At 40.0% G+C, this 25,988-nt stretch overlaps 1 protein-coding gene across 1 annotated transcript in view; it reads right to left on the bottom strand.

The window, feature by feature from the left end:
- Positions 1 to 25,988, bottom strand: part of nrp1a (neuropilin 1a) — a 62,541-nt gene that overhangs the window by 23,358 nt on the left and 13,195 nt on the right. The window contains 4 exon segments of the mRNA XM_016443268.1: positions 4,372 to 4,538; positions 7,735 to 7,890; positions 11,805 to 12,032; positions 20,391 to 20,572. Coding sequence (XP_016298754.1) covers positions 4,372 to 4,538; positions 7,735 to 7,890; positions 11,805 to 12,032; positions 20,391 to 20,572 — 733 coding nt within the window.

The following is a 25,988-nucleotide window of genomic DNA, read 5'->3' as shown; positions in this document are numbered from 1 at the left end:
GTGAGAGAGAGAGAGAGACAGAGACAGAGAGAGAGAGAGAGAGAGAGAGAGAGAGAGAGAGAGACAGAGAAAGAAAGAGAGAAAATAATATCATTTTTTATCATAGTTGAGGAGGTGAACCCTAACCTAACAACTCACCTAAAAAAAACCTGTTAATTTAACCATAACCATAGTTTTTGGTTTTATTTATAGTAAAACCATGGTTTATTTTTGTAAGGGAAGAATGGTCAAACAATTATATTTCCGTTATGAGTCAGGCTACAGGTCTGTTATCACACGGTTCACATAATTTTTTTTGTGTTCATATTAAACACAATAAGACAATAAAGCTCACCGATGACAAAAGAACATCCTGTCCGTCTTAGAAATGGATTTCCTCTGACATGAATTAGCATAAATTCTATATTGCTAGCCTCTGGACCTCTTTCACATTAGCAGAAGAGCTTAATGTATCCAGCATACACCTGGATTCATATTTAATAACTAGAAAATGATATCAAAGAAGATTTAAAACTGTTCAAGCTAATTACACATAGGCACTGAAGATGGTTTAAACTCTAAAACATAAGAATGTACCTAGCGCAGGTGTGATGCTAGCAGGGTGGCCTAGCTTGACACCAGCTCTGCAGGCTTTGTCAGTAGAGACTCTCATGTTAATTACAGTCCCACTGTCTAATTACTCATCAGCTGGCAGGAGAACAGCACCCGTCTCAAAATAGCAGCAGCTAATCCTTTGATTGAAGAGAGAAAAAAAAAAATCTAAGCAAAACAATGGAGAGCAGACATAGCTGCGTCTAGATGACCATCGCTAATGGAAAGCATATGTAGATGACATGCGGAGGCAAACAGGATATGGCCAAGTGCATTGTTTCTGGAGTGACATTTCGCCCCTAAGTCTCGCTCATTCACGCTATTTCCCTCGTTACATTCAACTTTCCTCGACAAGAGTCTGAGAGGAATATTTTTCTCAGAGGAAGTCTGTAATTAGTGCCTGCTTGATGGCCCTGGAATTTCAACCTGTTTTTATAGCAAAATGGGTCAGCGACTTAAGGCGGTGGCACAGTGGATAAGAATAAGAGGGTGGGGTGGTGTCTCAATCATTGTTTCCATCTACGGCCCTGGCACATTCCCTCCTCACCTCCATCAATCAAGCTGACGGCTTCCCGTTCAACTAGCTGACACAAAACCTGGTTGGCACTCTACAGTTCCAGACTTGAAAACGTTGTCCTTATTGTTTTGAACATTCTGACCTCTTGTCAGAGATGCTTTAAAGAACAACATGAAGGTAAACATCCTCTCCAGTGATGCAAAAGACAAAAGCCCTTGCATCCCTGTGAATCAAGCCCTGATCAAAGCATTCAGCTGAACAGCAGGACAGACGTATGCAGCAGGTTTATAAATGAACCACTGTGTATTCCAAGCACCGCTGCATAAATGCAAGCGGCTGACGTGTTTCCGTAGACCTGAGGATGAGAATGATTGCGACGCTGAGATTAATGAAACAGAACATGATCTATGAGCAACTTCTATTCAACCATTAGGAGCTAGACAGGAGCTTTCAACTATTGACACTTGACTTTTTCCCAGATCAAAATGCATAATTCATAAAAGTGCTTTGATGCTGCTGGAGTGGATGAGTGTGCATTTATTGCATCACTTGCAATATGCCACACATTGCACTGAAGTCTACCAAACAGGATCTGTTTTTTGTTATACCAAGCTCTCCACGGGACTGAAAATCTGCCATCCATAAGAACCTTCACAGCGTCTTTTGTTTTAGGTTACGGTCTTCTATAAATCGGAAGTCTTTCCTTGAGAGAGTCAAAATGTGTTGTACAGATGTAGGTATCTCGGCTTGTCACGCTTTAACACAGTCTTCCGACTGAAACCAGGCCGTATCCATAAACATAGTAGACTGGAAGTTTTCAGAGCCAGATTCCCGTGTTCTGCAAGACTTCACCCCTTCTTTCATTCATCATATGTCTGATAAAGACCTTAACAGACATTGCACAAACCCTTGTAAACGGACAAGGAAAATACTAGCCTCTGTAGCTTACTGGCTTAGCTCAAGATCTCCTGACCCTCGACTAATTATCAAGAGTGGCAAGCTGGGAGCATTAAACCCTGAATCTAATTTGAAGCCGCATTAAGATGCATGACAAACGCTGTGTTTTTGACACCTGGGTGGGAAAAAATGCAAGAAATGTGGATTTTTAACAGGAAAGAACCAGGCTTCAATGAATAATATGTGTCGGCTGTAAATTGCATTCGAGAGTGTAAATGTAATAAATAATGAACTGATAATATGCGTTGGAGGACACATGAGCGAGCGAGTTGTGCGTGCCAAGTGGACTGTGCCATTAGATGGAGAAATACTGTTGTGGTGGCTCATGTTGCTTAATGGAAGCGAAATGAAGAATTCCACTCTTTTAATAATGCTTGTTATAATTAAACTCCTCCACAAGTGCTGGGCACGAGAGAGAGAACGAGTGCAGGACGTCTCCAAATTATAAATCATTCATCCTCGGCAGGGTTCCGCCTTTGTTCCCTTGGAAACAGATGTGCGGGGTTCAACTTTGACATCTGATTGGCGGAAAGGGATTTACAGGGGCACGGTACAGGAGGGCTGAAACAGAATATGTTTGATTTGCTGAAATTTCTCCCACCAAAAAGAGTACCCTTCCTCTAATCAATATCCTTTAGAGAATTCCAGGTGACTGCAAAATTGTACTCTCTTCAGCTCGATACTGCACTGTGGGAGGCGAGTCTTTTAGGGTTTCATTAATATCTGAAATGACTAAACAAGTTCAGCAAAGCCAAGAGGGTGAACAGTTGCAAAGTCTACTTAATTATCCTGAATAAAATATGAAGTGGCAACTGTGAAATGATGTGGAACCGATTGGTTTGGGTGCTAGAAGATAAATTTTCTCTCTCATCTTTTAGACTCATTTAAGTCACATAAGCGGAATGTTTCTTTTCTGAAGACTTCCCACTGGTTGGATACGAGATAAAACTCAGTAGCACAACAGCGTGTCAACACCACATGCCAAACACTGATAAATATACTGTCATCTTACGGACATGAGAATCCTTCACTTAAAGTGATGATCTGTAAAACGAGTAGAGGCTAATTATCGACTGCTTCTCAAAGAACATCCTGGTAGAGTGTTAGGATAGTTCATTGTGCTTTGTACAACAGTCCCAATCAATACCATATTGACAGAGACTGGTAATCTATAAGCATAATGAGTCCATCTAAACAAAGAAGATCTTTGAATTACTATGATCAAAAGCACTCGAGAAATCGGCAACGGTTACAATCCTCAACTCGATCAGACTCCACATTGAATCCTCAGGGCTCTGTTCTACTAAGCGATGAAATTTCTTCCTAAAATGTGGGGCGGAATTTGTAGCCACAGTGGAAGAACTTGTCTCCAGTTTCTCAGGAAATGCATACGTCTCACTTCTACAATGAAACGAAGAATTAAACATCGTGGTTCCTCTTCTCTGCTAAGTTGAGGCACCTTCCCCTAATTCAATTAGTTTCTGGTTTAGAACACCGACAATATTTTGATAGCAATAAGGAAAATCTACTTAACAGACCTCCCCTAGCAAATATTTGGCCGTGGGTCACGTCTGTTATTAGCCTCCTGAGGAGTCTCTTTGGCCCAAACTTTCCAGTCAGGCAAAGATTATAAAACAAGTCTGGGTTTTGAGGGTACCCTTGGGGTTTGGGTCACTGAAAAGCCCCTATGTGCAAGAAAAGGCCTGCAGAGGTGCTGCAATGCAATCAACACAATGACTCCTGCCAAGAGTTTTTCACAGATTCATGCAACTAAAACAGACTCAAATAATCTGTTGCTCATGTCACTGTCCTTGTGTGTGGTCACATTCCTTAGAATAAGTTTCAGGTTTCTTATTGTCTCTCAGACATTAAAATCATTTTAGATACACCCAGATGCATCTCATAGACAGTCTTTGTCAAGGTTACAAGCATCTGTTGGCCAGGAAGACTCACTGGGGCCAAAGCGAACCAGTACATTTGGGTTTTAACATTCCATGGCTGTCGACCAAAGGGCAAAATTCAACAGATGTTGCTGCTGGTCTTCAATAGAGAACAGCAAGCCAGTGGCAAAAACATCTGCCTGATCGAGTTGAATGTGAATTCAGCTAGAGAAAGTTTCTAACTCAAAAATCATAAAAGCGTGAGGGAGTTTCAGAGTTTCAAACTTTTCTTCTGTAGATTCGGCTTCTCTATTCTTAAAAAAATACCACACCATTTCCTATTCTCTGCCAAGGACAAATCCCTTCTCCATTACTCATACATAATAGACTGCTATCTTCAGTATATGTGTGTGAATCGCACAGTACCTGAATCCATTCTTTGTTTGAGTCCTCCGCAGGGGTCCAACCGTTCTCAGGGCTGTTGAGTCTAGATCGTTCCGGAGACCAGCTGGGGTTGTACTGGGATGAAGCCATGATTTGGTCGGAATGGATTTCCCCAGTTTCCATACCCAAAGGCTCGGTGCAGTCAAAGTCTGAAGAAAGCACAGAGGAAAAAGGGGCAGGGGAGTTGTTAAAATGTCATTTCATGATCTAAATAAAGAATACATCAGATCATGACCCAAACTAAGGCCTTGCTCTTGGGAACGAGCCACTCAGAGGCAAAGCACCATAGGTTTCCATCTCTTAGCACCAGAATAAAACATACACTCTCTTCTTGCCCCTCTAAGCACAGTTTAATGGAAGCACTGTGGGAAGTGTACCACATTAAGACGCAGACCTTTATTCATAAAACATTCAGTTTAAGCTCTGAAGTCCAGTAGCAAGAGAAATCTTGAGGTTCATAAAAGAAATGCCTTCGAAAGGTGCACAGTTAAATGGCATTTCCCCAGCGTCAGCATCTGGAGGAATGGAAAGTCAGAGACGCCTCTGGCATGTCTGTGTTTTTAGATGGAAGGAGAGCAGGTTGTATATCACTCCTCATGCCATGCCACCCAGGATAAGGGCATTGCTGATTGTTTTGTGACGATAGGGGCAGTCGTCTCGAGGCATGCTGGCCGTGTGTCTGAAACAAGCAAAGTTCATGCTCTGACCCCCAAGGATCTTTTTCCAGATGCTTCGGCACAGAATGTAGGACTCTGAGACAGTGAAGGATGGGGAAATGTTGAGGCTGAGGTGGGAGACATGCTAATTTATTTACAACAGGTCACAGACTCCAAACAAACACATATTGTAGTTTTAAATGTAATTGCACGTTGAAACATGGTGAGCTTGTGTTACCAAATATAACAGCGGGAGCTGCAAGCAGGTCACATAAACACATACACAAGCAACACAGCCCAAACATGCAGGCCTAAACACACGTAGCAGATGGAGAAGGCATGTGTGTTAGATAGACAGTAGTTTTATTTATTCACACTAAGCCATAAGCCCTGTTCTGAAAACCTAGTGATCTGCCTACCTAGACAGCACTTGAAGGCATCAAATTTTTGCTACCTTTTAAGAGACTTAAGAGCGGTGTGCTCTGATTGGCCGGCTATCTAGTGCGTTGTGATTGGCCGGATTCCTCAAGCGTGTGACGGAAATTTACCAGGTTCAGGAAACTTTCCTCTGTAAAATGCGCTGCACACACTCGAATATTTGGGTTGTACTGTTCTGAAACAGTGTTGTGAATAAAACTTAACCACTGATTTCTAGTTGTGTCCTCTTTTGAAAGGCCAAACAAAGTAGTTTGGCTTTCGCAACGAAACACAGCGTCTCCACGATATGGTGGCAGCAACAATACTACAGCAAGAATCAAAGTTACGCCATCTTTCATTGTGTATACATTTGGGCAGTGTTATGCAAATCTCCCCACACAGTGACGTAGACATGTGGGGGCGTCTTTAAACGAGGCATTTTAGGAAGGCGTGGATGAGCATTCACTTTTAGAAAAAATATCTCTTTGGGTTTGAGACTTTAATCTTCGCGACTTTACGGATCTCTGTATGCACGAACAGCTTTTAACGCTCCAAAGACAAAGGAAAACATGAAATCGCATCATATGACCCCTTTAATATATAACAATACATTTAATACATATATAAATATATAGCCTTTAATTCAGGATGGAAAAGTATCATACTATTTTATCCAATATCCTTACAAAAATATACCAGAGTAACCACAGATTTTTTCAAAATACCAACATGTTGTAGAATATTGTATAGGTATTTTTAGTGCTTATTCATTTCATTAGCTTAGCAACTCATGCTAACACTAAACTCAAAATTAAAGGGATTGTTGAGTCTTTTATGTGCCTCTTATGAATTTCCCTCTGTTACCCTTGAAACCTCAGCTCAACTACATCTTAACATTACTTATTCTCTTTTATCTCTCTATCTCTTCAAGCCATCTATCCATTTCCCACCCTTTCATTCTTTAGAACAATGACTGAAAACAACCAGATCTCTCGTCTGATTACATCTGGCATCTGTCACTGTTTGGTCCCACTCGGCAGAGACCATAAATCTTTGACGGTTCTCTGACAAAATCCTTCACAAAAAGAGTTATTGCCAATGGCGATCGCCTTCCTTCCTGCAAAGCACAATATACTGGTAAACATGTTGAACTGCGAGAGAAGCTGCCACAGAATGTAAATTTATGGAGCCAATAAATAATTGACAGACTGCGACTGTTGGGCAAAGCCCCAGCTGAGAACACACCGACTGTATTCTTCAGCATGAGCCGGGTAGCAGAGATGTAGTACACACCTTGATGTGTTCTGAGAGCTCAAGCTGCGATATAACAATGTACATCAGTTCACAACATTAATGGCAATATGCACTTTATAATATGTACAATCGAATCACAAGCACCACTACCTGTCATGTTGAACAGATATGTTTTCAAGAGTAGGTGAGAAAGACAGACAGAGGAGGAGTAAGCGTGAGGGTTGGTAGTGTGTTCTGAAATTAAATGTTTAGTTGGAGCATTGCTCAAATTGGGGTGAAGAGGTGAACCCTCTGGGTGAGCTGGTTTGGAAAAAAAAAGAGAGAACCAACCCTCACAAAGCAGGGCAGACGGGTCATGACTCTCAACACAATAACTTAATGAAAGAGGGCCACAGCTGAGCGGGACGTGGCGATTTAATAACTTCCCATGTTATATCATGTTGTAAATGTGGGTACACATCTGTATACGGGTTTATAACCCCAATCAACAGGGTATGTTTCAATAACCTTGGCTAACAATGTAAAGGCTGTGTAAATGCTAGGAACAAGCATTCTCATGATGTTCAAACCTAGATTTTTCAGAATTTGATTTTTTATAAGCAACATTCGCAAATTAAGTTGAGGGATTATTTATTTTTTTTTAACCTTTTTACATCTGCAGTTATAGGTTTTCGAAGTAATTACTGTACTTTTTGCTTGCCTTCATTCATCTTCCAAAACATTCAAATCTCAAAGAACTGGCCTCTCTACTGCCCTTCAGCTATGGAGCACCCATTGTGTTTATCTAAATTTTGTGTAAATACTGAATCTTAAATCTTGACATACTGAATTATTTAATCTCATAGCATAACTGGTTGTGTGATCTCATCATGGTGACCCATGTTATACACAATAAACAACGTCTTCTAGGATGCTGATATGACTGAGGATGCTGGATGCTGAGACTTCACCTCATGTTAATTTTGTACTGATTTTGTCAATTACTTTGTGCACTTTAAACATTGCAGTAATGACTTACCATCTGGGACTGTCCTTTCCAGCACAGTAAAGTTAGCCGAGAATCCCTCTTTTGCAATAGCACTATCTGTGTTGATTGTCAAAGCCAAGATTCCAGTGTAGGATATGATCCGTCCTGGAGTATTTTGTCCACAGTATCTGCCAATGTATGGACCAACTGTGGAAATGGACAAAGATAGAGCAAAGAGAGAATTTTAGGGATGATTAGATACGTTTAAAAATCTACTATTCAAAATCTCCCATTCTATCACAGCTGATACTGCAGTGTGTGAACATCAAGGACAGTGACATTGGTTGACCTTGAATAACTGCATTGACTGAACAAAACATTCTCTCTACACCTTGTTGTTGATGGAAATGAAAAGGGCAGTCTGTTTTGTATGTCTATGACCTTGGGTTTCTGTTTTCAGTGGCGACCATAAATTCCTACACTTATTGTTCGTTCCAGGGACACTAATGTGACTTCCCAGAAGCCACTTTAAAAGAAAGAAAAAAAAAAAACGTGTAGGAGTTGCAGGGAACAAGAAGGAAGGAACTGAACACAACTAAGGCTGTAAATTAAGAGGTATGCAGTGCATTCAGCTGCGAGAAGGAAATGCTTTGAAGCTGTATTGAAAAATGGCTTTTCATGCTATATGTACACGTCTTTCCAGGTTAAGGCCACTTTTAAACTTTGGTTTAAGCAATGTTTCAAACTTTTACCGTGCTAGATGTGGTAGATTGCAGTGCTTGAATGTAACGCCAAGTTGTTTGGCAACAGACAACCAATTATAAATGGCCCCAGTGCTTGCCTTATTAATTATTCATGAGCTTTGTACAGCCACAGAAACTTAAATTACACTGAAATTGCAAATGTTTGTGCATTTTACGCCTACTGGACTGTCCAGTCAATAAAATTAACCTCTTAAAAATGCAAATAGCAAGATGAACCCAAGGTTTACAAATATACAGTGTGAAATCTCAAAACCTGAGTAAAAGGATACTCAAAAAAAAAAGAAGCTAAACATGTCACATATCTTTGGAAAGCAGAGATTCTTGTGATTTGAATGCAAACCATTTTAAGATACAATCAACACAGCAGGTACAATCAGTGTCTTTTTTCAGACTTCATGCTGTGATCCCATTGTGTTTTCCAGCTAATAGCTCCCAGCTATAGTCATCTGCAGGCATCTGTTTATAAAGAAAATGTAGGCGGAATGTTTTTCTCCTTTTTCAGTGTGTTCAAAGTTCTATTACTCAACACCAGTAAGACTTACAGTGACACTCTAAGGTTCCTAAACAGATCAAACCTCAGAGTGTCACCTTTCAAAAGAGACCAAAACCATGCATATACAGTACTCCAAATGTTTCAAGAACAGCATGCAGTTTACTTTGGGTATGCTCTTTTAGCCAAATTTTTGCAGGAACGCTAAGGGGTTCAAATGTGCAACAAATGACTGAAATATTGGCTTAAGCATTGACGCGCCTTTTTCAAGGATCGCTCTTTAAAGAGAAACTGTGATTGGCTCTTTGAGAAGGTGCCCATTACAGTCTGAAAGAGATTAAACAGATCTGCCAGCTTGGTGTGTGTGTGTGTGTGTGTGTGTGTGTGTGTGTGTCAGCTTGGTGTGTGTGTGTGTGTGTGTGTGTGTGTGTGTGTGTGTGATTACATACAACAGATCTAGGGATTTACATAATCTTAATCTTCATAAGAATTAATTGAAACAGGTGCATCCAAGTGTGTATAAATGTGTGCGCTTGTGTGTTGAGATGGCTCTGGGTGTGGTGAACCATCCGGATTATCTGCATGACTCAACAGGGCTATGAAATTTGAAAGAGCCTCTCCATGAACCTATCCAGCATGTCTGCTCTGGTGGAGGAGGAGGGGGGCTTTACAAACCCTCTGCCAGGCTGTGACTGCCTCAAAGTGGGCAGCCAGTGGGTGATGGAGGGCTTGAAGTCATCGAGGCTTCTGTCTCATGCCTCGCAGCCTTTCCACACTAATGCACTTATTGATTGGTGTGGCTCCACAGGTAATGCAGCTAGTGTCTGAACCGTAGAGGGGAGTTACACTGAGGCCCTATAAGGCACCAGGGCCTTCCCTTTAAAGTCTTGTCTTCAGCCTCCCTCTTGGCTCTTTCTCTGTCACCGTGCACTTGTGGGACACCTTTTTAATGTGGATTTTTCAACAGAGGCTGCCGAGTCTAAAATAAAGCATGCAACCTTTGTTCCAGGTTCTACACTTCCCTCAGGCCTACATGGATTTTGGATTCACAAAAAGCTCTGTCGATTTTTGGAGAATTGGAACAGCATCATTCACAAAGTTCTACACACCCCTCACTTCCTGAGTTTGCTTACGAAAACAATAAGAGTGCAGCATTCTCAACTCTTTTTAAAGAAGTAGTTCATCCAGAAAGGAAAATTCTGTCATTATTAATCATAATTATCTTGTTCCAAACCTGCATGCTGTCTTTTTTTCAAAACAAAAAATAAGAAATCCTTAAAGTAACAGCATATGAGTTTTTTCCCTCAAAATCCATCAAGAAAATTCCACAAATTCTGAAAATGTCTGCAAATTCTGTCCGGACCTGCTCACAAAAGACTATGACTTTGTTTAACCTTTCAAAAACAATTAGTTAAACAGACTTCCTTTAATCATAATTGCAACAATAGGTTCACAACGTATCCTCGGAAGTGATGCAGAAACTAATTTAAAAAAAAATGTAACTGATGAGAAAGTTCAAAAGGCTCTGTCTCAGATCAAAGGTGTCATTAGTTCACAGCTTCTCTCTTCCATCAAGACAGAAAAAAGTCGATAATGAAGTGGAAACTGAATAAGACCTCTGGTCCTCACAGATTTCCTTCCCGTTTTGAGCTGAAATCTTCCTGTTGGGCTTCTGGGTGTGTATAAGCAGTTCAAATACACACGCACAAATAAAAACTGTAATTATCTTGGAGAACAGAACAGTTTTGGTGTTATGACAACAGTCTACATTCCAGAGTCCCTCACCCAGACCTGCCTGGGACAAACCACAGTCTAATGTCCAGAGAGACAGAAAACGAGAACAGCTATCAATGGGATAAAGAGCTTTTACTGGCATGTTCTCAAATACTCTTATAAATTTGTGGATGTAAGAGTATGTGTGCATGTCCAAATATCTTATTGACACTTGGCCATGCTTAGGAGGGGTTTGTTTTGCTTGTGACACAAAGCACATAGATCTGGGCCAGGCATCTGTTCTCCCTTAGAGATCAATCATACGGCATTGTTATTTAGTCATACCATCTGGCTTATCTGTTAAAGGCCATTTCCAGAAGGCCAAAGATGAGACCCTCCCAATTACTTCTGCTCTGACCACCGTTTAATTTCCTTTTCCAGACCGCCTTCTTAAGTATTGCACTTCAGCACTGTATTATATCGCAAATCATGCAGGTTGTTGAGGATAGGTGTGCTATTTCTTTGCTATATGATCAGATTCACAATTTTCACCTGGCAGATAATAAAACTGGTGCCATCTCCGATAGAATGTGTAAAAATTGTACCTTTAGGTGTTCAACAGCTTGGTACTGTGGCAGTACGCTTAAAGGGACAACTTTGTACATTATTTAAGGTTCATAAGTAGTACCTTAAGGGTACATATTACTACTCTAATGTCCTAATATGCATATTTTAGAGGTAGATAAGGCAGAAAGAAAATCGTCCCAGTGACAAGCTGTTGTATCGCTAAAAGTAAAATTTTTGTGCATTTTTTGACAGTGTGAAAAAATCCCTTAGACTTAAACTGAAGGAGGGAGCCAAGCCAAAATCCTCCCATCCACCTAGTACACTTTGTTGGTGTGCTTTGCATAGGAAACTCACATTCTCTTCAGAAAATGTAAACTCTATTTTGCATTGTTAAATTCGAGTATACATTCTTGTTACTTGATATCATGTTCTGTTTCTGTAGACTGAAGTATTTGAGTTTATTGTTGCTATTCCTTTGAAGTGTGAGTATTTGAGAACCAATGTGCAAACATCATCCGCTAAATGATCTTTTGTTTCAAACGTTCAGATTTTCTTGTTTGGAGCAACTGTTCTCTCCAATGACTCACCTCCAGGGAAGCCGTCCCAAATCTCCAGGCGGTCGTAGCGGCAGAACACTCCAGTGGGTGGCTGCGTGTCTGGCTCCAACTCAAAGCTCTCGAACTCCAGAACGATCTCCGACATCTTAGGAGCAAAGATCATGAACGTACAGTCCAGGTTGTTGGGGTACTTCTCTGGAAAGCCGGGTGACTTGATGACTCCACTGCTGGAGGTGAAGTTCCTGGAACATTCTGGACCTGAGGTGGACACCGAGAGGAAGGAAAAAGTTAGGATTTCTTGTTTGCTCACTGAGGCAGATGGAGTAGGCGGAAAAAAAAAAACAAATATCGAAGAAGGAACATGGTGGTCTGTGTTGTTTTGCTCGATGATTGCATGGTTTATGGGCCGTGGTGGAGGCCCACCCTGCTCGGGATATGGCTGCTGCCTTATTTCTTGGGTGTGTGGGCTAATGATGAAGACGAAACAAGACCAAAAAGAAAGTAAAAGCGCATATGAGCCTTTACTTATTAAAAGTTTCATATGCACTCTGTGCAGTACGGTTGGTGCTTAAAAAAACACAATTAAGAAATAGTAAAATATGTCCATCATACTTTATAAAACTCACTTTATCCGCCCTTTAGAAATACACACACACACTTTTATATCAGCAAGTCAAAACATTTACCCGGAACTCTCTGGTGGACTAGCTTTGTTGATGTAGAGTGTCTTGTTGAAGTTCACACATGCATCACTACTTTGCACTTACATGACGGTTGCTCGACTAAAGCTGTTGTGTGATGAATAAGCTCAGAGCTCTAAGAGTGATGCATATAGGATCACCTCTGGATCATCAACACAGAAATGTCAATATTACGTTAGCACTGTACCTAATGTAGTGTGGAAACTCATGGTAATTACTGCGGGTGCAAAAGTTTAAAGATCATGAACCAGAACAGAGATGACAACTAATGATGTCATTGTGGCTAAAAACCAATCCCATATTACTTCTTTAAGTTGAAGACAAAAGGGTAAGTCTTGAAGAATTCTCAAACTGCTTTCTTGCATAAAAATTGGATGGGGACCAGGGGTGCATCATAAAAGTGGTCTGTACAACTTGTGCGCCATATTCTTCTGTTCTAAAACATCTTCTGTAGACACAGATTGAAATTTAACTCATTATTCACTGAAAGCCTCTCAATTTCATTGTGTGTAAGAGAGCAGCTTGGACATTCTACTACATATCTCCTATTATTTTCTATGGAAGAAAGTTATATGGGTTTTGACACAATGGATTTAATTTACATTTTTTAGGTGAACTATAAAATTAAAAATAAAAATAAAAATGGACAGCCTAACAAACAAATCTCCAAAGGATGGAAGAATAGTTGAAAAAAATAAAAATGAGCAGCGTTAAGTGGATTTTCTGTTATTTTGGAACCTTGTTGGGTGCATAATTTAATGTCATCAAAAACTCTACCACATTCTACCACAAAACCCGTTAACTGCTTCTTTTTCTTTTTCTTTTTTTATTTCTTTTCCATTTTTCCTGTGCTCAAAAGAAAATGACCAGCACGGGAATATGAAGCTAAAGAGAGTTGACATTTAGTGCACTATTTAGTTGGTTTTTAAACAGCAGGACATAAATTCCACACTTTTAGTCTTTCATTACACAGAGCTTTAAAATTCCAGACATTTAATACTTTACATTTTCTTTCATAAATAAGAAAAAAAGCTTGAAATATAACACTCAGTGGATGTGGATGTTCCCAAACCCTACAGCCCTCCACTCTAATCAATTGAGACCTAGGGTGTCAGCAATTAAACATGGGGAGAAGGTGTCACATGGATAGGACGGTGTACTTGCAGAAACATTTTGGGGTTTGGGGTTGAAAGGTGTCAGCTGAATGGTTAGCAATCAGTGTCTCTGAAAACTTTCCATGTTGAAATAAAAGTTACTAGACTTAACAGGCTTATAAAGAAATTAAAAGGAGCTATTTGATGATGGAGCCAAAAACTTTCATCTTTAGTTTTTGATAGTTGTGCACATTCAAGCAACTGCAGATAGACACACTCAATTCAGTAGACTATTCTTAAGATAATCTTCTGACAGACAAAAATGTTCTGTGGCTGTTCCACGGGCAAGAAGGAATTGCATTTTCCTTTCGCAAGATAAGAACACATTTCCTCTGCACTATTTCTCACTCTATTTATAAAGTGTATGCTATAACGTTATCTTTTTAGCAAAACAATCCAGAATATACTCGAAGCAAGAACATGAAAGCAAATGTGTTGAATTCTGAAATATGTCGGAATTAATTTTGATGTTGCATTGACAGCATTGCCACAAAGGGGTGCTATAGTTGGTATTAGTGCCCAGTTTTATTGTTTAGGTTTTTTAGGTTTAGTTGAAGCAACAATTTGAAAAAAAAAGCTGCATGAGCTAAAGTTGGCTAAACTGTCAACACACTAACTAGCAGCAAGCTATCTGACATTTGAAGGTGACTCTATCATTACCTTAAATACTAATGCAATATTAAGTATTGTTTACAATATGTCAATGTCTGCGTTATTGGCACACTTGTGTAGTTTTAGTGCCTCTCTGTGGATGGCTTAAATATAGAGTGTGAAATACTGTATAATAGAGAATTGTGGGTCCACTAGTACATTTATCTGTCTAGCAGGAACTGTGTAGCTTCGCGGCTCTTGACTGTGACTGGCTTTGTAATGCTTCACTGCTGTTTACAGATTGCGGTGGGATTCTAGGATTTGTGTGTATGTGTTTGCGTTTGTGATTATGCGTGTCTCATAAGGATTCAGAGACATGTCGCTATTGTCGCTAACCGCAAATGCTTAAAACCTCCACACATTCCCATGTCCCTTGGTTTGTTTCTGCTGTTATTTGCAAGCAGTTGGGAAAAAAAAAAAACTTTACAAGAGAAAACTGGGGAAAACTGAGATGAGAAACTGGAGGGAGCTTTGAGCCTGTAAACGCAAGCCAAACAATTAAAGCTTTGTGAGAGCCATCCAGCTTTCCCTCTCATAGCCACAAATACGTTCAAGTCCTTCTGAACTAAATTTACACTTAAATACTAGAATTTATGGGAGAGTAGTGAAATGGTATTGAAAAAACACAGGCTTGATTCATAGCAGCTAAGCGCTAATTCTGACATTAACGGCTAGCTTTTGTACGATTTATTTTGTTTTTCCGGACTAACGAATATACACGGGGCTTATCTTTTCAATGTGGTGAAGTGGCTGAAGGATTCAGCCTCTGTGGAATATGCTGTTTATTTAACAGGCCAGAGGTAATGCTTGTTAAAATGATCGTTTGCAGGTCTCCCCTTAGTGGAAAAAAAACCAGCAAAGTGTCAGAGATTTAATCCTCATGTTCTGTTGAGATTAACCCTGTTGAAAAAAACAGCATATGCTGGTTAGGTATGTTTTGAAACCAGCAAAGGACAGCAAAGGACCAGCAAAGGACCAGCTTAAACCAGCAAAGGACCAACTCAAACCAGCATCCCAGCTTCAAAACATACCTAACCAGCATATGCTGTTTTTTTCAACAGGGAACTTTACTGTTATTACGTTTGGGGACCCAGAGACCTCAGTGATGTATATCTTACAATACAACGTCTAAACATTTCTGTCATTTATAAATTAACCTTTTATCTTTAGTTCTTCTGACCTAATCAAAGCCATATATTACTGAATCTCTATTCCTCCGTTTTACCTTAAAGTAAAATAAGTTAGGTACTAAAATTACTACACTTAAAACCTGAATATCTCAAATAAATAAACACTAATAAAAATGTCAAAAGCATAACAGTACCTAAAATACACTGATTTGTCTCCATTCTTGTTTCTTTATCTAAGTGTTCTCTGCAAATGCTATAATTTTTTTGTAGTTTGTTAGCTACACTGCACACAGTACTGCAAACCTGAGCTGACACAGCTACGCTAATGCTAAGAGATGTGTATTACTAGATCCTTTGGCATACGACAAAGTTTGTGTAATGCTGAAGCAGAAATGAAATGGCAGGAGGTGTTCTGGGTCTAGTGGGCTAATCGCTGTTGTTTATATTCCATATATCTGCAGGGAGAATAATTAATCTGGACACACACATACACACACCTCTCCTTGCCGTTTACCCCCGTGGCTACACTAAGACAGGTTAATGCAATGAGAGTTTGAGAAGCAAAATTTGGCCACACTTTCCAACAAACATTAATCTGGAGTCACAGCTGTGGGGTTACCCTGAACACACAAACACGCACACTTACAATCTACAGTTGCTGACACATCATTTAGCCAGCCAGCACCGCTGATGGTTCCCCTTGAGAACAAGAATGGGCAATGCACAGAAAGACAGTTTCTGCCTTGGGTTTCATTAGCTCTGAGTGTTAATGTAGGGGGGTTTATTTAGAAGACGGGCTTGCAGAATGACATGCTTGCCATGCCAGATGTGACCTATGCCACTGGCCTGTATAAAGCAACTAAACTTGTAAAAGGCAACTGAACTGGACACAATGAACATCCTCACGCAATCCTTGTCCTACTGTGTTGACACAGGCGCCATCGTAAAGACGTTCAGATAACATCTCTACGATGAATGGCCTAGATTGTCATGAGCTAGTGATGATGACGCAGACTTTCAGCATGATTTTAAGGCAGTTCACTGGTAATGGTTACACAACTATTTACATACACACAAATGGGTTCATTGGAAAAATGTGCCTCTATCTATCTAGCACTCCAAAAGCGAACCTATACTTTATAAACACAATTCACTGCAGTTTCCAAATGAAATTAACACCAGTGTCTAAAACAACAACTTTTATTCCTTTTCACACAAATTATAATTACAATTATCAATTAATAAATATTTTTTTTTATATGATTCCTTGCACAATACTATGTAATGAACTCAAAACATATTAACATAGTGCATGATTTGTAAACTAATACATTTTGATGTTTGCATCACATAACCAGCTCCATATGTATGGCTTTTTTTGATGTAGTAAACTTGCTCAGTAGCGCAGCCGGTACAGCATTGCACTTGCAATATGGAGTGCTTAGGTACAAATCCCGTGAAACACAAGTTACGATAAAGAGACTCAAAGACTTGTACAAACAAGCTAAAGTGGCATGGTGTGTTTTTATTGATGATACATTATTTTTTAATGTGATAGAGTATTAATCTTTTAGTGCCACTCACCGGACATTTAATTTCTGAACTGATGTGATAGGTACAACAACCACTGCAAGAAAACTATGCCAGATTCACATTCACCTGTTTAATATAAAACTAAAGACTCTTTTAGCACCACTCTAAAAGTGTTGTGAAACATGCAAGAACCAACATAAAAAAGTTTTGCAGAAATGTCACCACAGGCGCGTTTTCTCAAAGAACCTGGGTTGGGTGCACAATAAAAGCTCCTGTAAAGACCTCAATCTTTTTCAAAAGATCAATAAAATCTGCAACAGTAACATCAATTTTAACTTTCATTCCTACAGCTCGCACATTAAGCGTTCATTGTTCTATTAGTGGTCCATCTCATTTGGAAGCCCGTTTCCAAAAAGTAACTGCGACCTTATCTCTCACACTTTATTTTTGGCAATTACGATTTTATATAATAAAATGTGTAATTTCCTATTTATTCTCACAGTTACCTTTTTGTTTTTACAGTCTCCTCCTACTACACTGACACTGAGCGAGTGTAACTTACTTCTCCTTCCTTCTATCCCACACCCACGCCTTCCACCCCACTTGTGAAACATCAGCTTCTCTTCGCACTTGATGTGGCTCCGAAAATTGCAGAGCTGTTAACTAGACACATATGTCTCCTTCAACCCTAAGAAAGGCCATTTTGGGGATGCCACGGCAAGACAGGATGACATGATAACTACAGTCTCCTCTTCTTTACGGATGGGATACGTAAGTTTCTAAAAATCATCTAAAAGCCCCTTGTTAAGGATGGTGTAAGGGAACTCTGAGAGAAAGAACATGGTGTCTGTGAAACCGTAGCGGTCTGAAAGCCCCCTGAGGACAGCTCTTCGTTAGATATCCATGCTGTCCAGTGTGGGTTAGTGCTTGGGTCAGGCTTGATTGCATTCATAGATAGCTGCGGTGGAGAGATTCTCATCTCTTATCTTTCCTGTGTGTGTGTGTGTGTGTGTGTGTGTGTGCATAGCTCCCAGGCTTTCTCGCCCTCTCTTCACCTCATCTTCTCTCCCTCACTTTCTTTGTCACCTTCACACTTTTTCCTGAATAGATTCTTCTCTCCTTTTGTGTTCTCTGTTTATTCTCTCCTTCTCTTGTAGTCTTTACATTAAATCTCTACTCTCGTTTTCCCTCTTTGTTGCTTGCCTAAAATCCCTTTCCTTCTCCCCCATTATTCTTTATATGCATTTCAAAAGAACCAATATTTCATATTAAAGCTTGGGAACATTTTACTACTCTGCTGTATCACTCCATCTGTCTTTGTTTTGCAATACTGTAACCAAATTCTCTGTCTGTCTGTCTGTCTGTCTGTCTGTCTGTCTGTCTATCTATCTATCTATCTATCTACCTACATCTAATCCATGCATCCATAGTGACATTAACCTATATTGCTTGCCAAAAATATTGTTTATTGTGAATACTGTCTTTCTACTGTATTGTCTTCTATCATATTGCTGTTGCTGGCATTTTATAAAAGCAATAAGCCACTTGTAATGCGTGTTAAAGTGATTTAACCACGGTTAAGTGGTGTTCTTAAGGACAGGGCAGAGTAAAATCACTATAACGCACAGTCTCTTGTGGCTAATGCGGATGTGTGTGAAACCTGCTCTAATCCACAGCTTACCTCTCCAAATGTAGCAGCAGCAGCAGCTTGAAATGAGTATAATCTCATTTTAAATGGTGTTACATTCTTATAATCATCCCACATTTGAATATATGCACACCTGTTTCAACACCTGTGTGTAATCATTACTTTTACTTGTATGTCATAAACACGCAGATCAGATGGTGCTGACAAGGCTTTCAAATCAGTTTCCTTTTCTTTTTTTACCATCCATCACTCTTCTTATTGCTTTTCACATTCTTTCCCTTGCTTTCTCGCTGTACTTGTCTGTCTTTAATTGATAAGGTTGATGTACGCTTTGCAGAGTTTGTGTAGTCACAACAAATTCCCATGTCCTGGACTGCAAACAACAGTATTTGTTGTTCACACAGGATCTGGTGGCCCACCCATGCTGATAAACTAAGAGGGTTTTCTGGAGGAACACACCCAGCTTGGGGGCGCCCATCCTGGCCGAGTGCGTCGAGTCGATATGTTTCAGATGTCTTTGCTCTCTCCAGAGGAACCTTATTTCCAATCAGACACATCAAGAAGATGAGTTTAGGAAAACCAGCACTGAGATAATGGAATACTGTGGGAGACTTATTGATGTTATTGATGAGCCAAAGTGTGTGGAGGTGCAACAGGGGGGATGGGAACCCAGAGGAACATCTATTGCTCCGGGGTTGCTCTTTTATTGCTCAGGAGTTCTCAATTGCATCCTGTGAAGTATCAACTTTGTCTCTGATTTTCTCCTAAAAGTGTGTGTGTATATATATATATTTATTATCATTTTTTTAATGAACTTTCTATTCTTCAAAGAATCCTGAGAATTTAGTTTCCACATTTTTTAAGCAGCACGATTGTTTTCAACATTGATAATAATCAGAAATGTTTCTTGAGCAGCAAATCAGCATATTAGAATGATTTCTGAAGATCATGTGACACTGAAGACTGGAGTAATGATGCTGAAAATACAGCTGCGCATCACAGGAATAAATTACAGTTTAACAATATTTTTTAAATTTAATAATATTTCACAATATTACTGTATTTACTGTATTTATTACACTTTTTAATACTTTGATATTTTGAAAAGTCACAGTTTGTGACATTATTGACATTTGTGCAAAAATCTCCATTTGCTCCACATATAATCTCATTGCGTCTAGGAATAACAATTGAGATATTAAAGAGATCTCTTTGCCAATTTTTTTTTATTTTCTATGGGAATGACTACACACAAATGGACAATAAAGATGAAAAGAACATCCATCTCATCCTGAGGTCACACTCGGGGTAGCCCAGGGTCAGTATTCGGCCATGATGTGCACTGCACCTGTCCGAGGTTACGCAAACATGCTTTCTCTCGAGTCTCTAGCCCTACCTCAAACACAGGAAACAGATCTGAACAACAGGAAATTTCTGCTCATTGCCGTGACATCTCCAGATAAGAACGACGGTCTCTCGGTGTGTATCTGTGTGTCTCTGTAGGCCAGAAAATGCCAGACCGATAGACCCTGAAGGTCTACAAGTCCGCGTTATCATCTGATCTTTTCTCCTCAAGCAGCTTTCCCACTGGGCCTCACGAAGAGACAACAGAAAGTGCTCTCCCTCGCTTGCATCTGTCCTTATATGGTTGTTGTACTCTCCTACAGTAAATTCCTAGCTTGTATGCATTCTTCTTATTATAAAATGATAGTTACGGCTCTAAAATATGATTGGATGAGCCACTTTGGGGCCATTGTAGGTGATATTCGCCTATCACTTTCTTTTTTCTTTCTACTCACCTGTTTTGAAGATCTCGTAACGGATGGAGAAGCCAGCACCATGAGTCTCGTAGTCAGAGACAAACTTGATGAAGAGCTGGTTCCCAGAGGAGACCACAGGAGAGGGAGCGATCTTCCCACAATACTTCCCGACCAGCTGCCCGCTCTCATCCACTCCATCTCTCACTTCCACATAGTCATATCTGCACAGAGAGAGAAACACAAAAATTCATTCAGCTAAACTATTAACACTATACACTTTTTGTACAGAATTTAGCAGGTTAGATCTTATAGACCGTTTGTTTCAGTAAACCGGTTCTAAATGTCTTTACTTACATTTATAATATTATTATACATATTTTTACTTTAAAAACAATGACTAGGTGCTAGTTATTTGAAAATGACATTAAAATTGTTAAAAATTCTGTTTTTTTTCATGAAAATCAAAAAAAGATAATAAAAGATAATATTTATAATGCATTTTACATTAGATTTGTTCAGTATTTTCCCTTTTTAAATGTTGTCAATGACCCAAATATCAACATTCAAAAACAAAAGACATGTGCAATGAACTGGTTCAGAACAATCATTTAATTTATTTATTTGAATCTTTGATTTGGGTAATGTTCCTAAAGTGTTCTTGTGTGGTATTTTATGCGAGTAAAAAAACCAAAAAAAAAACCCAATATGGTAACACTTTAGTATAGGGACCAATTCTCACTATTAACTTGTTGCTTATTTGCATGCCTATTATTAACATGTTGGCTGTTAATTAGCTCTTATAAAGCATTCTACATCCCTAATCCTACCCAACACACACACACACACGTGATAAATACCAGGTACACACACACACACACACACACACACACACTTATATGCACAGTGACACTTAAAATAATCTACATCCACAAAAGTGTCCTGTTTCTTTCCTGCACTCTAATGATGAGTAATGTATCATGATGTTTGATGTTAGAGAGCTAAAAAGGGGCAGACAAATTGCTGAATGACAGAAGATGGTGATACTCTTCACATGTCCGTTTGACAGTATGTGAGTAGAACAACAGTTATAGTATGAGAAAAAACAGGTGTCGCCTCCACACACACACACACACACACACACACACACACACACACACACGCACACGAGTTCTCCTCAAAATAGAATTTCAACCCTAAAGCTATTGGCTTATGCTGCCACATAATTGAGTCGGCGACAGTTTGGAAGACTGTTGCAGAAACAGCAGCACTTGCACACACAAAAACCCACGTGCACACACATACGCACGCTAATATTGTGTCTGTAATACAAGAAGGGATTGGGTGGGTGGTCCTGCCTCAGCTAGCGAGCGAGCTGGGATGAAAAACTAAAGCTGATGTGAATTCTCTTCTGTTTTAATTCTGTTTGGACAATTCGCTCCGCATACTGATATAATAATGGTGAATTTCAATTGGGGTAGGCTCAGCATGGAATATGATTGACAGCAAGGTCTTGTTTCCATGGCATTTAATCACCCCTGACACATGTAACCGCAGGAACGACGGGAGGATAGGAGAGCAAAGCATCATGGGGAGTAGAACGTTCTATTTCTTTTCAAAGAATCGCAGTTTGGTTTCTCCAAGCTTATTAGGGATGCATAACCAAAATCTTCCTTGTGCATAATATAATTTAATTTAATGTTGAGAGGAGTATTGAAATACTGATATATATATATATTATTAATGTGCGTTACAGCATAGATATGCAACAGAAGACCTCCCTGCTCAAGAAAATGGTATATTCCACCTGCCACACATTACACGAGGAAATGTGTGAAAATTTAACGAAGGTATCACAGACAGCAGAATGTGTGTCTGTGTGTTAGTGTGTCCAGGGGGGTTATGGGAGGCGTTAAAATTGGGGCGCATCTCATACTGTGCATTCAGTGATATAAAGGTTGGGACGGAATATGAGAAGCATGCCGGTCTCTGAAATTGGGTCCCCTGAGGGGGCGGTAATGTAGAGATGACTTCATCCGTGTCTCTCCGCTTGGCTGGCCTGATGGAAGGGGCCTAGAACTCCATCAGTCACAGCAGAAGAGAGTGCCACCGCTGTAACGCTATATATACACTGAAGACGCATGAAAACTGGCAGGTAAAGAAAGTCTACACCCTCTGCAAAAACGCCACACAACTGTACTGTCATGCAAATATGTGAATATGAAAGTAATTTGCGAAAATGCAAATTATTTAAAAAAATAGGGATAACAGAGGACCCTTCTAGACCTTTATGACTGTTTGTGTATGTTATATAGTAAAAAAAAACCCCCAGGTATTTTAACCTTTTGGAAAAAGTAAGGTTAGCTCATATCAAACGAATCAAATTTCTAAGAGATTTATTGTTTGATTTTTTCAAATTTTTAATTTGTCAGTGACACAATTATCAACATAAACCAAACAAACCCATGTGTAAACACATAAACAGACCCACTGCTCTTTTCAGACAGCCTTGTCCAAGTCTTTGCTGCTCACATGATGTTTGCAGAGCTATGACCTCACTCTCTTTGGCTTGGGTCTACTGTTTTGTGCTTGGTGCCATTTTTTTGCACGTTGTTCTGTTTTTCATTCCCTGCCCTCTTCCTCTTAAGGCCAGCTGTGGAAACAGCACTCCTGCACCCACACAAACAAGCTCTGTTCACCTCTTCTCCTTTATCAGTCCGAGCAGGAGACCTCAGTCTACCTTCAGCCCCATCATGGTACATTTACACAGGAATCCTGCCAATGCACTTACACTTTTACTCACTGCCTTTACGGCACAAGTGGCCATAAAAAGCAGTCATTAACTCTCCCAAAGACTTCTTTTGTTTTCTGTCATCATTCTGGCTTGCCTAGCATTCTGGTGAGCTTGACTTACTTAAGTCAGGTCAAATGATGCTCTGAGAGACTGTTTTGTCACGATAAGAGGAGAAGATGAAGAGACGAAAAGCTTAGAGTGATGGTTATGCTCATCGCCAACATCATTTTGGTGCAGTTTAGACATTCAAGTCTAAGCATGTTCAAATAAACATAGACTTACCCGATCTCTAAAACCCAGAAGGAAATCATTGTTTGGTGAGAATCTTTTTCAAGGCCCTAGCCCTAACTCTAAAACAAGATTCTGATTGGTTGATAGGAAGGTTGCTTTAGACATAGACATTACTTTCCTTGTTGATGCCAGAAAAACTAGATTTTTTGTCCCTATCTCAAATGTTGCATTTCGTCCCATTTGTCATAGGGTTCAGTGCACTCTTCGCAGCCATTATAAGAAGTTGTGACCTTTTGCTGAGACTATACTAATCCAACAGTCTATATTTAATTACGTTACAAAAATGTGGACTTAAAAGTGTACTGCAATGGTTTAAGGTGGCATTCGGGACAGGGCCTTTGTTTGGGATGGGTTAGGACTGGGATTAATGCTTCCTCTTTGATTTTAGGCCTAGATTATTGCCAGGGTAAAGTTTGGCTTATATTTGATTGATAGGGATGTTGTTCCAGCTTCAACAAGTATACTGATTCAGAAACATGGCGTACTTGATTAAAACGCTTTACTATTACAGTCAGATGCGAGACCAAGTTGCTGTAAAATCCTAACCAAATTCACTCTTTTAAAAAGGGAATGCACTTTGTAGTGAATCAGAGATTGGTCTGAATACAGCTTGGGAAGATGCTTTGGTGCAGTAATGTGTGAAGATCTTTGACAGTAGCATCCAAGCTCAACATGGAGAGCATCAGTCTTGTTCAGATCTGTCTGTTCTGCTCTTTCCTTTCTCTTTGAGCAAGGTAATTTCTCCCTGCTCTTATGACCTGCTGAATGATACCTCCACCTAGACACACACACCCGAAAGCACAGATATTCTCTGTACTTTAAATCCCACCTAGGTAAAGCCAAGCATGACCATACCTTTGAAAAATTGATGCAAGTGTTATCCAGCCAAAGATTTGAGGGTTTAAGAAGTCGTTTCCTCCTCAGTGGTGCCGTGAGAATCAAAGGTGTGTTATCGGATTTCAACAGTCTGTCACAGAATCACAGTCACCAATGCACAACCATAGTCACAGCGGAGTTAACATTATACTGTACTACAAGCTCTCCTGAAGACATCCTTTTAGCTGCAGCTTTGAAAAACAGCAGGCTTCTTCTTCCTGCACGTAAAGTCTTAGCACCTTCGGAGATCTTGTTTATGGCATTTTTTAGTCAGGCGCGGCACTTGTTCCCTAACACAGATGGACCTTGTAAAGCTGGAGTGGGAGGTATTAGAATAAGATGCAGATGGAACTACAGTAGTCGCCTCAAGGCCAGTGCTGCTTATGAAAAAAATGTCTTTAACATTCTAGCCACATTCTCATTTCTGTTTTTAAAGACTACCCGGCACAGGCTGCGCACAGTTTCATACCATTCCACAAGCTCAGTGGATCCTCAGTGCCAACTTGGCCCTGCTAATCATCTGTAGGACATTATGGGATTGACTGCAGAGGCCATTTTGCATTCAGAGAAAGACTTTTTCCCAGAGAGGTCTGTGTAGAACAGTATTTGCTAATCTATTTCTTTGGGAACTTGCAGGGGTCTGAAACTGCGAAATGGAGTTTGCTGTTAACAGATCAAGAAAAAACAGCAGGGACCGATTTTAAAATGGAGTTTGGACCCTGAAGCCAAGAAAAAAGGTGTAAAGCATTCTCATCAAGTATAGAATCCCAATTTCTCAGACCAGACAACACTCCACCTGCCCCAGGTCTTAAACCACCTCCTCGCTCCTCCTGGTTTCCGCCTGCTTCATTTTACGACCCCAGAAGAGACAGCGGACAGATTGTTTTTAATGCATCCCCTCCCCACCTTTTGGCCTATACCACTGGACTGTTGATAGGGATTGTGAACCTCCATGAAGTCTCTAAGGGCCCTTCGTACACACACACACACACACACACACACACACTTTCAACCATAATAGTGGTGAAAATAGCCTGCCAATCCAAAGGGGAAATTAAAACAAAAAGGATGAATCTAATTCTCAGAGACCTTCTCTTCACTGCCTTGTGATGTTAACAGACAACCCTGTCCGCAGGAATAGTAATGGCTACACAATCCAGAACGGTCAGAAAGGTAGCCCTTATTTGCACGCCTGGGGTTAAAGCAATCAACAATTTATCATAGATTCGGGGATTTATAGTGTCTGTTACTACCCAGAACACCCTGTAACCTGCACCCCCTGTAAGCATTCACAGAAACAAAATATGACCAAGATGACGCCAGTCTCTGGCGTGATCTACAATAGAGCAGAACACTTTATCTATGACCATAGGGAAAGATTAGGTTCGATGTGCCCTTTTCAAAACAATCACTCTTTTCTCATCTCTTCCTTTGAGATGGATGAGATGATATTCAAGTCATCATTGTCCTCAAGAAAGTGTAAACAAGTAAAGCTGTAAACTGTTGAGGGACTCTGACCAAAACATCATGTGCAAAAAAAAACACCAACGAACTGTGACTTAGACATGTCGAACATGGTTAACATTTCCATAAAGGAAGCTGGAATTTTTTTCTATTTTAACACCTCAAGCCTTTAGGGGAGAAGATAGCAGCTCGCTCACCATAACTGTCTACTGTTC

The sequence above is a fragment of the Sinocyclocheilus anshuiensis genome, unplaced genomic scaffold (genome assembly GCF_001515605.1).
Source record: "Sinocyclocheilus anshuiensis isolate Anshui unplaced genomic scaffold, SAMN03320099.WGS_v1.1 scaffold631, whole genome shotgun sequence".
In the NCBI taxonomy this organism is placed as follows: Eukaryota; Metazoa; Chordata; class Actinopteri; order Cypriniformes; family Cyprinidae; genus Sinocyclocheilus; species Sinocyclocheilus anshuiensis.
This window is presented reverse-complemented; position numbering and strand designations above follow the sequence as displayed.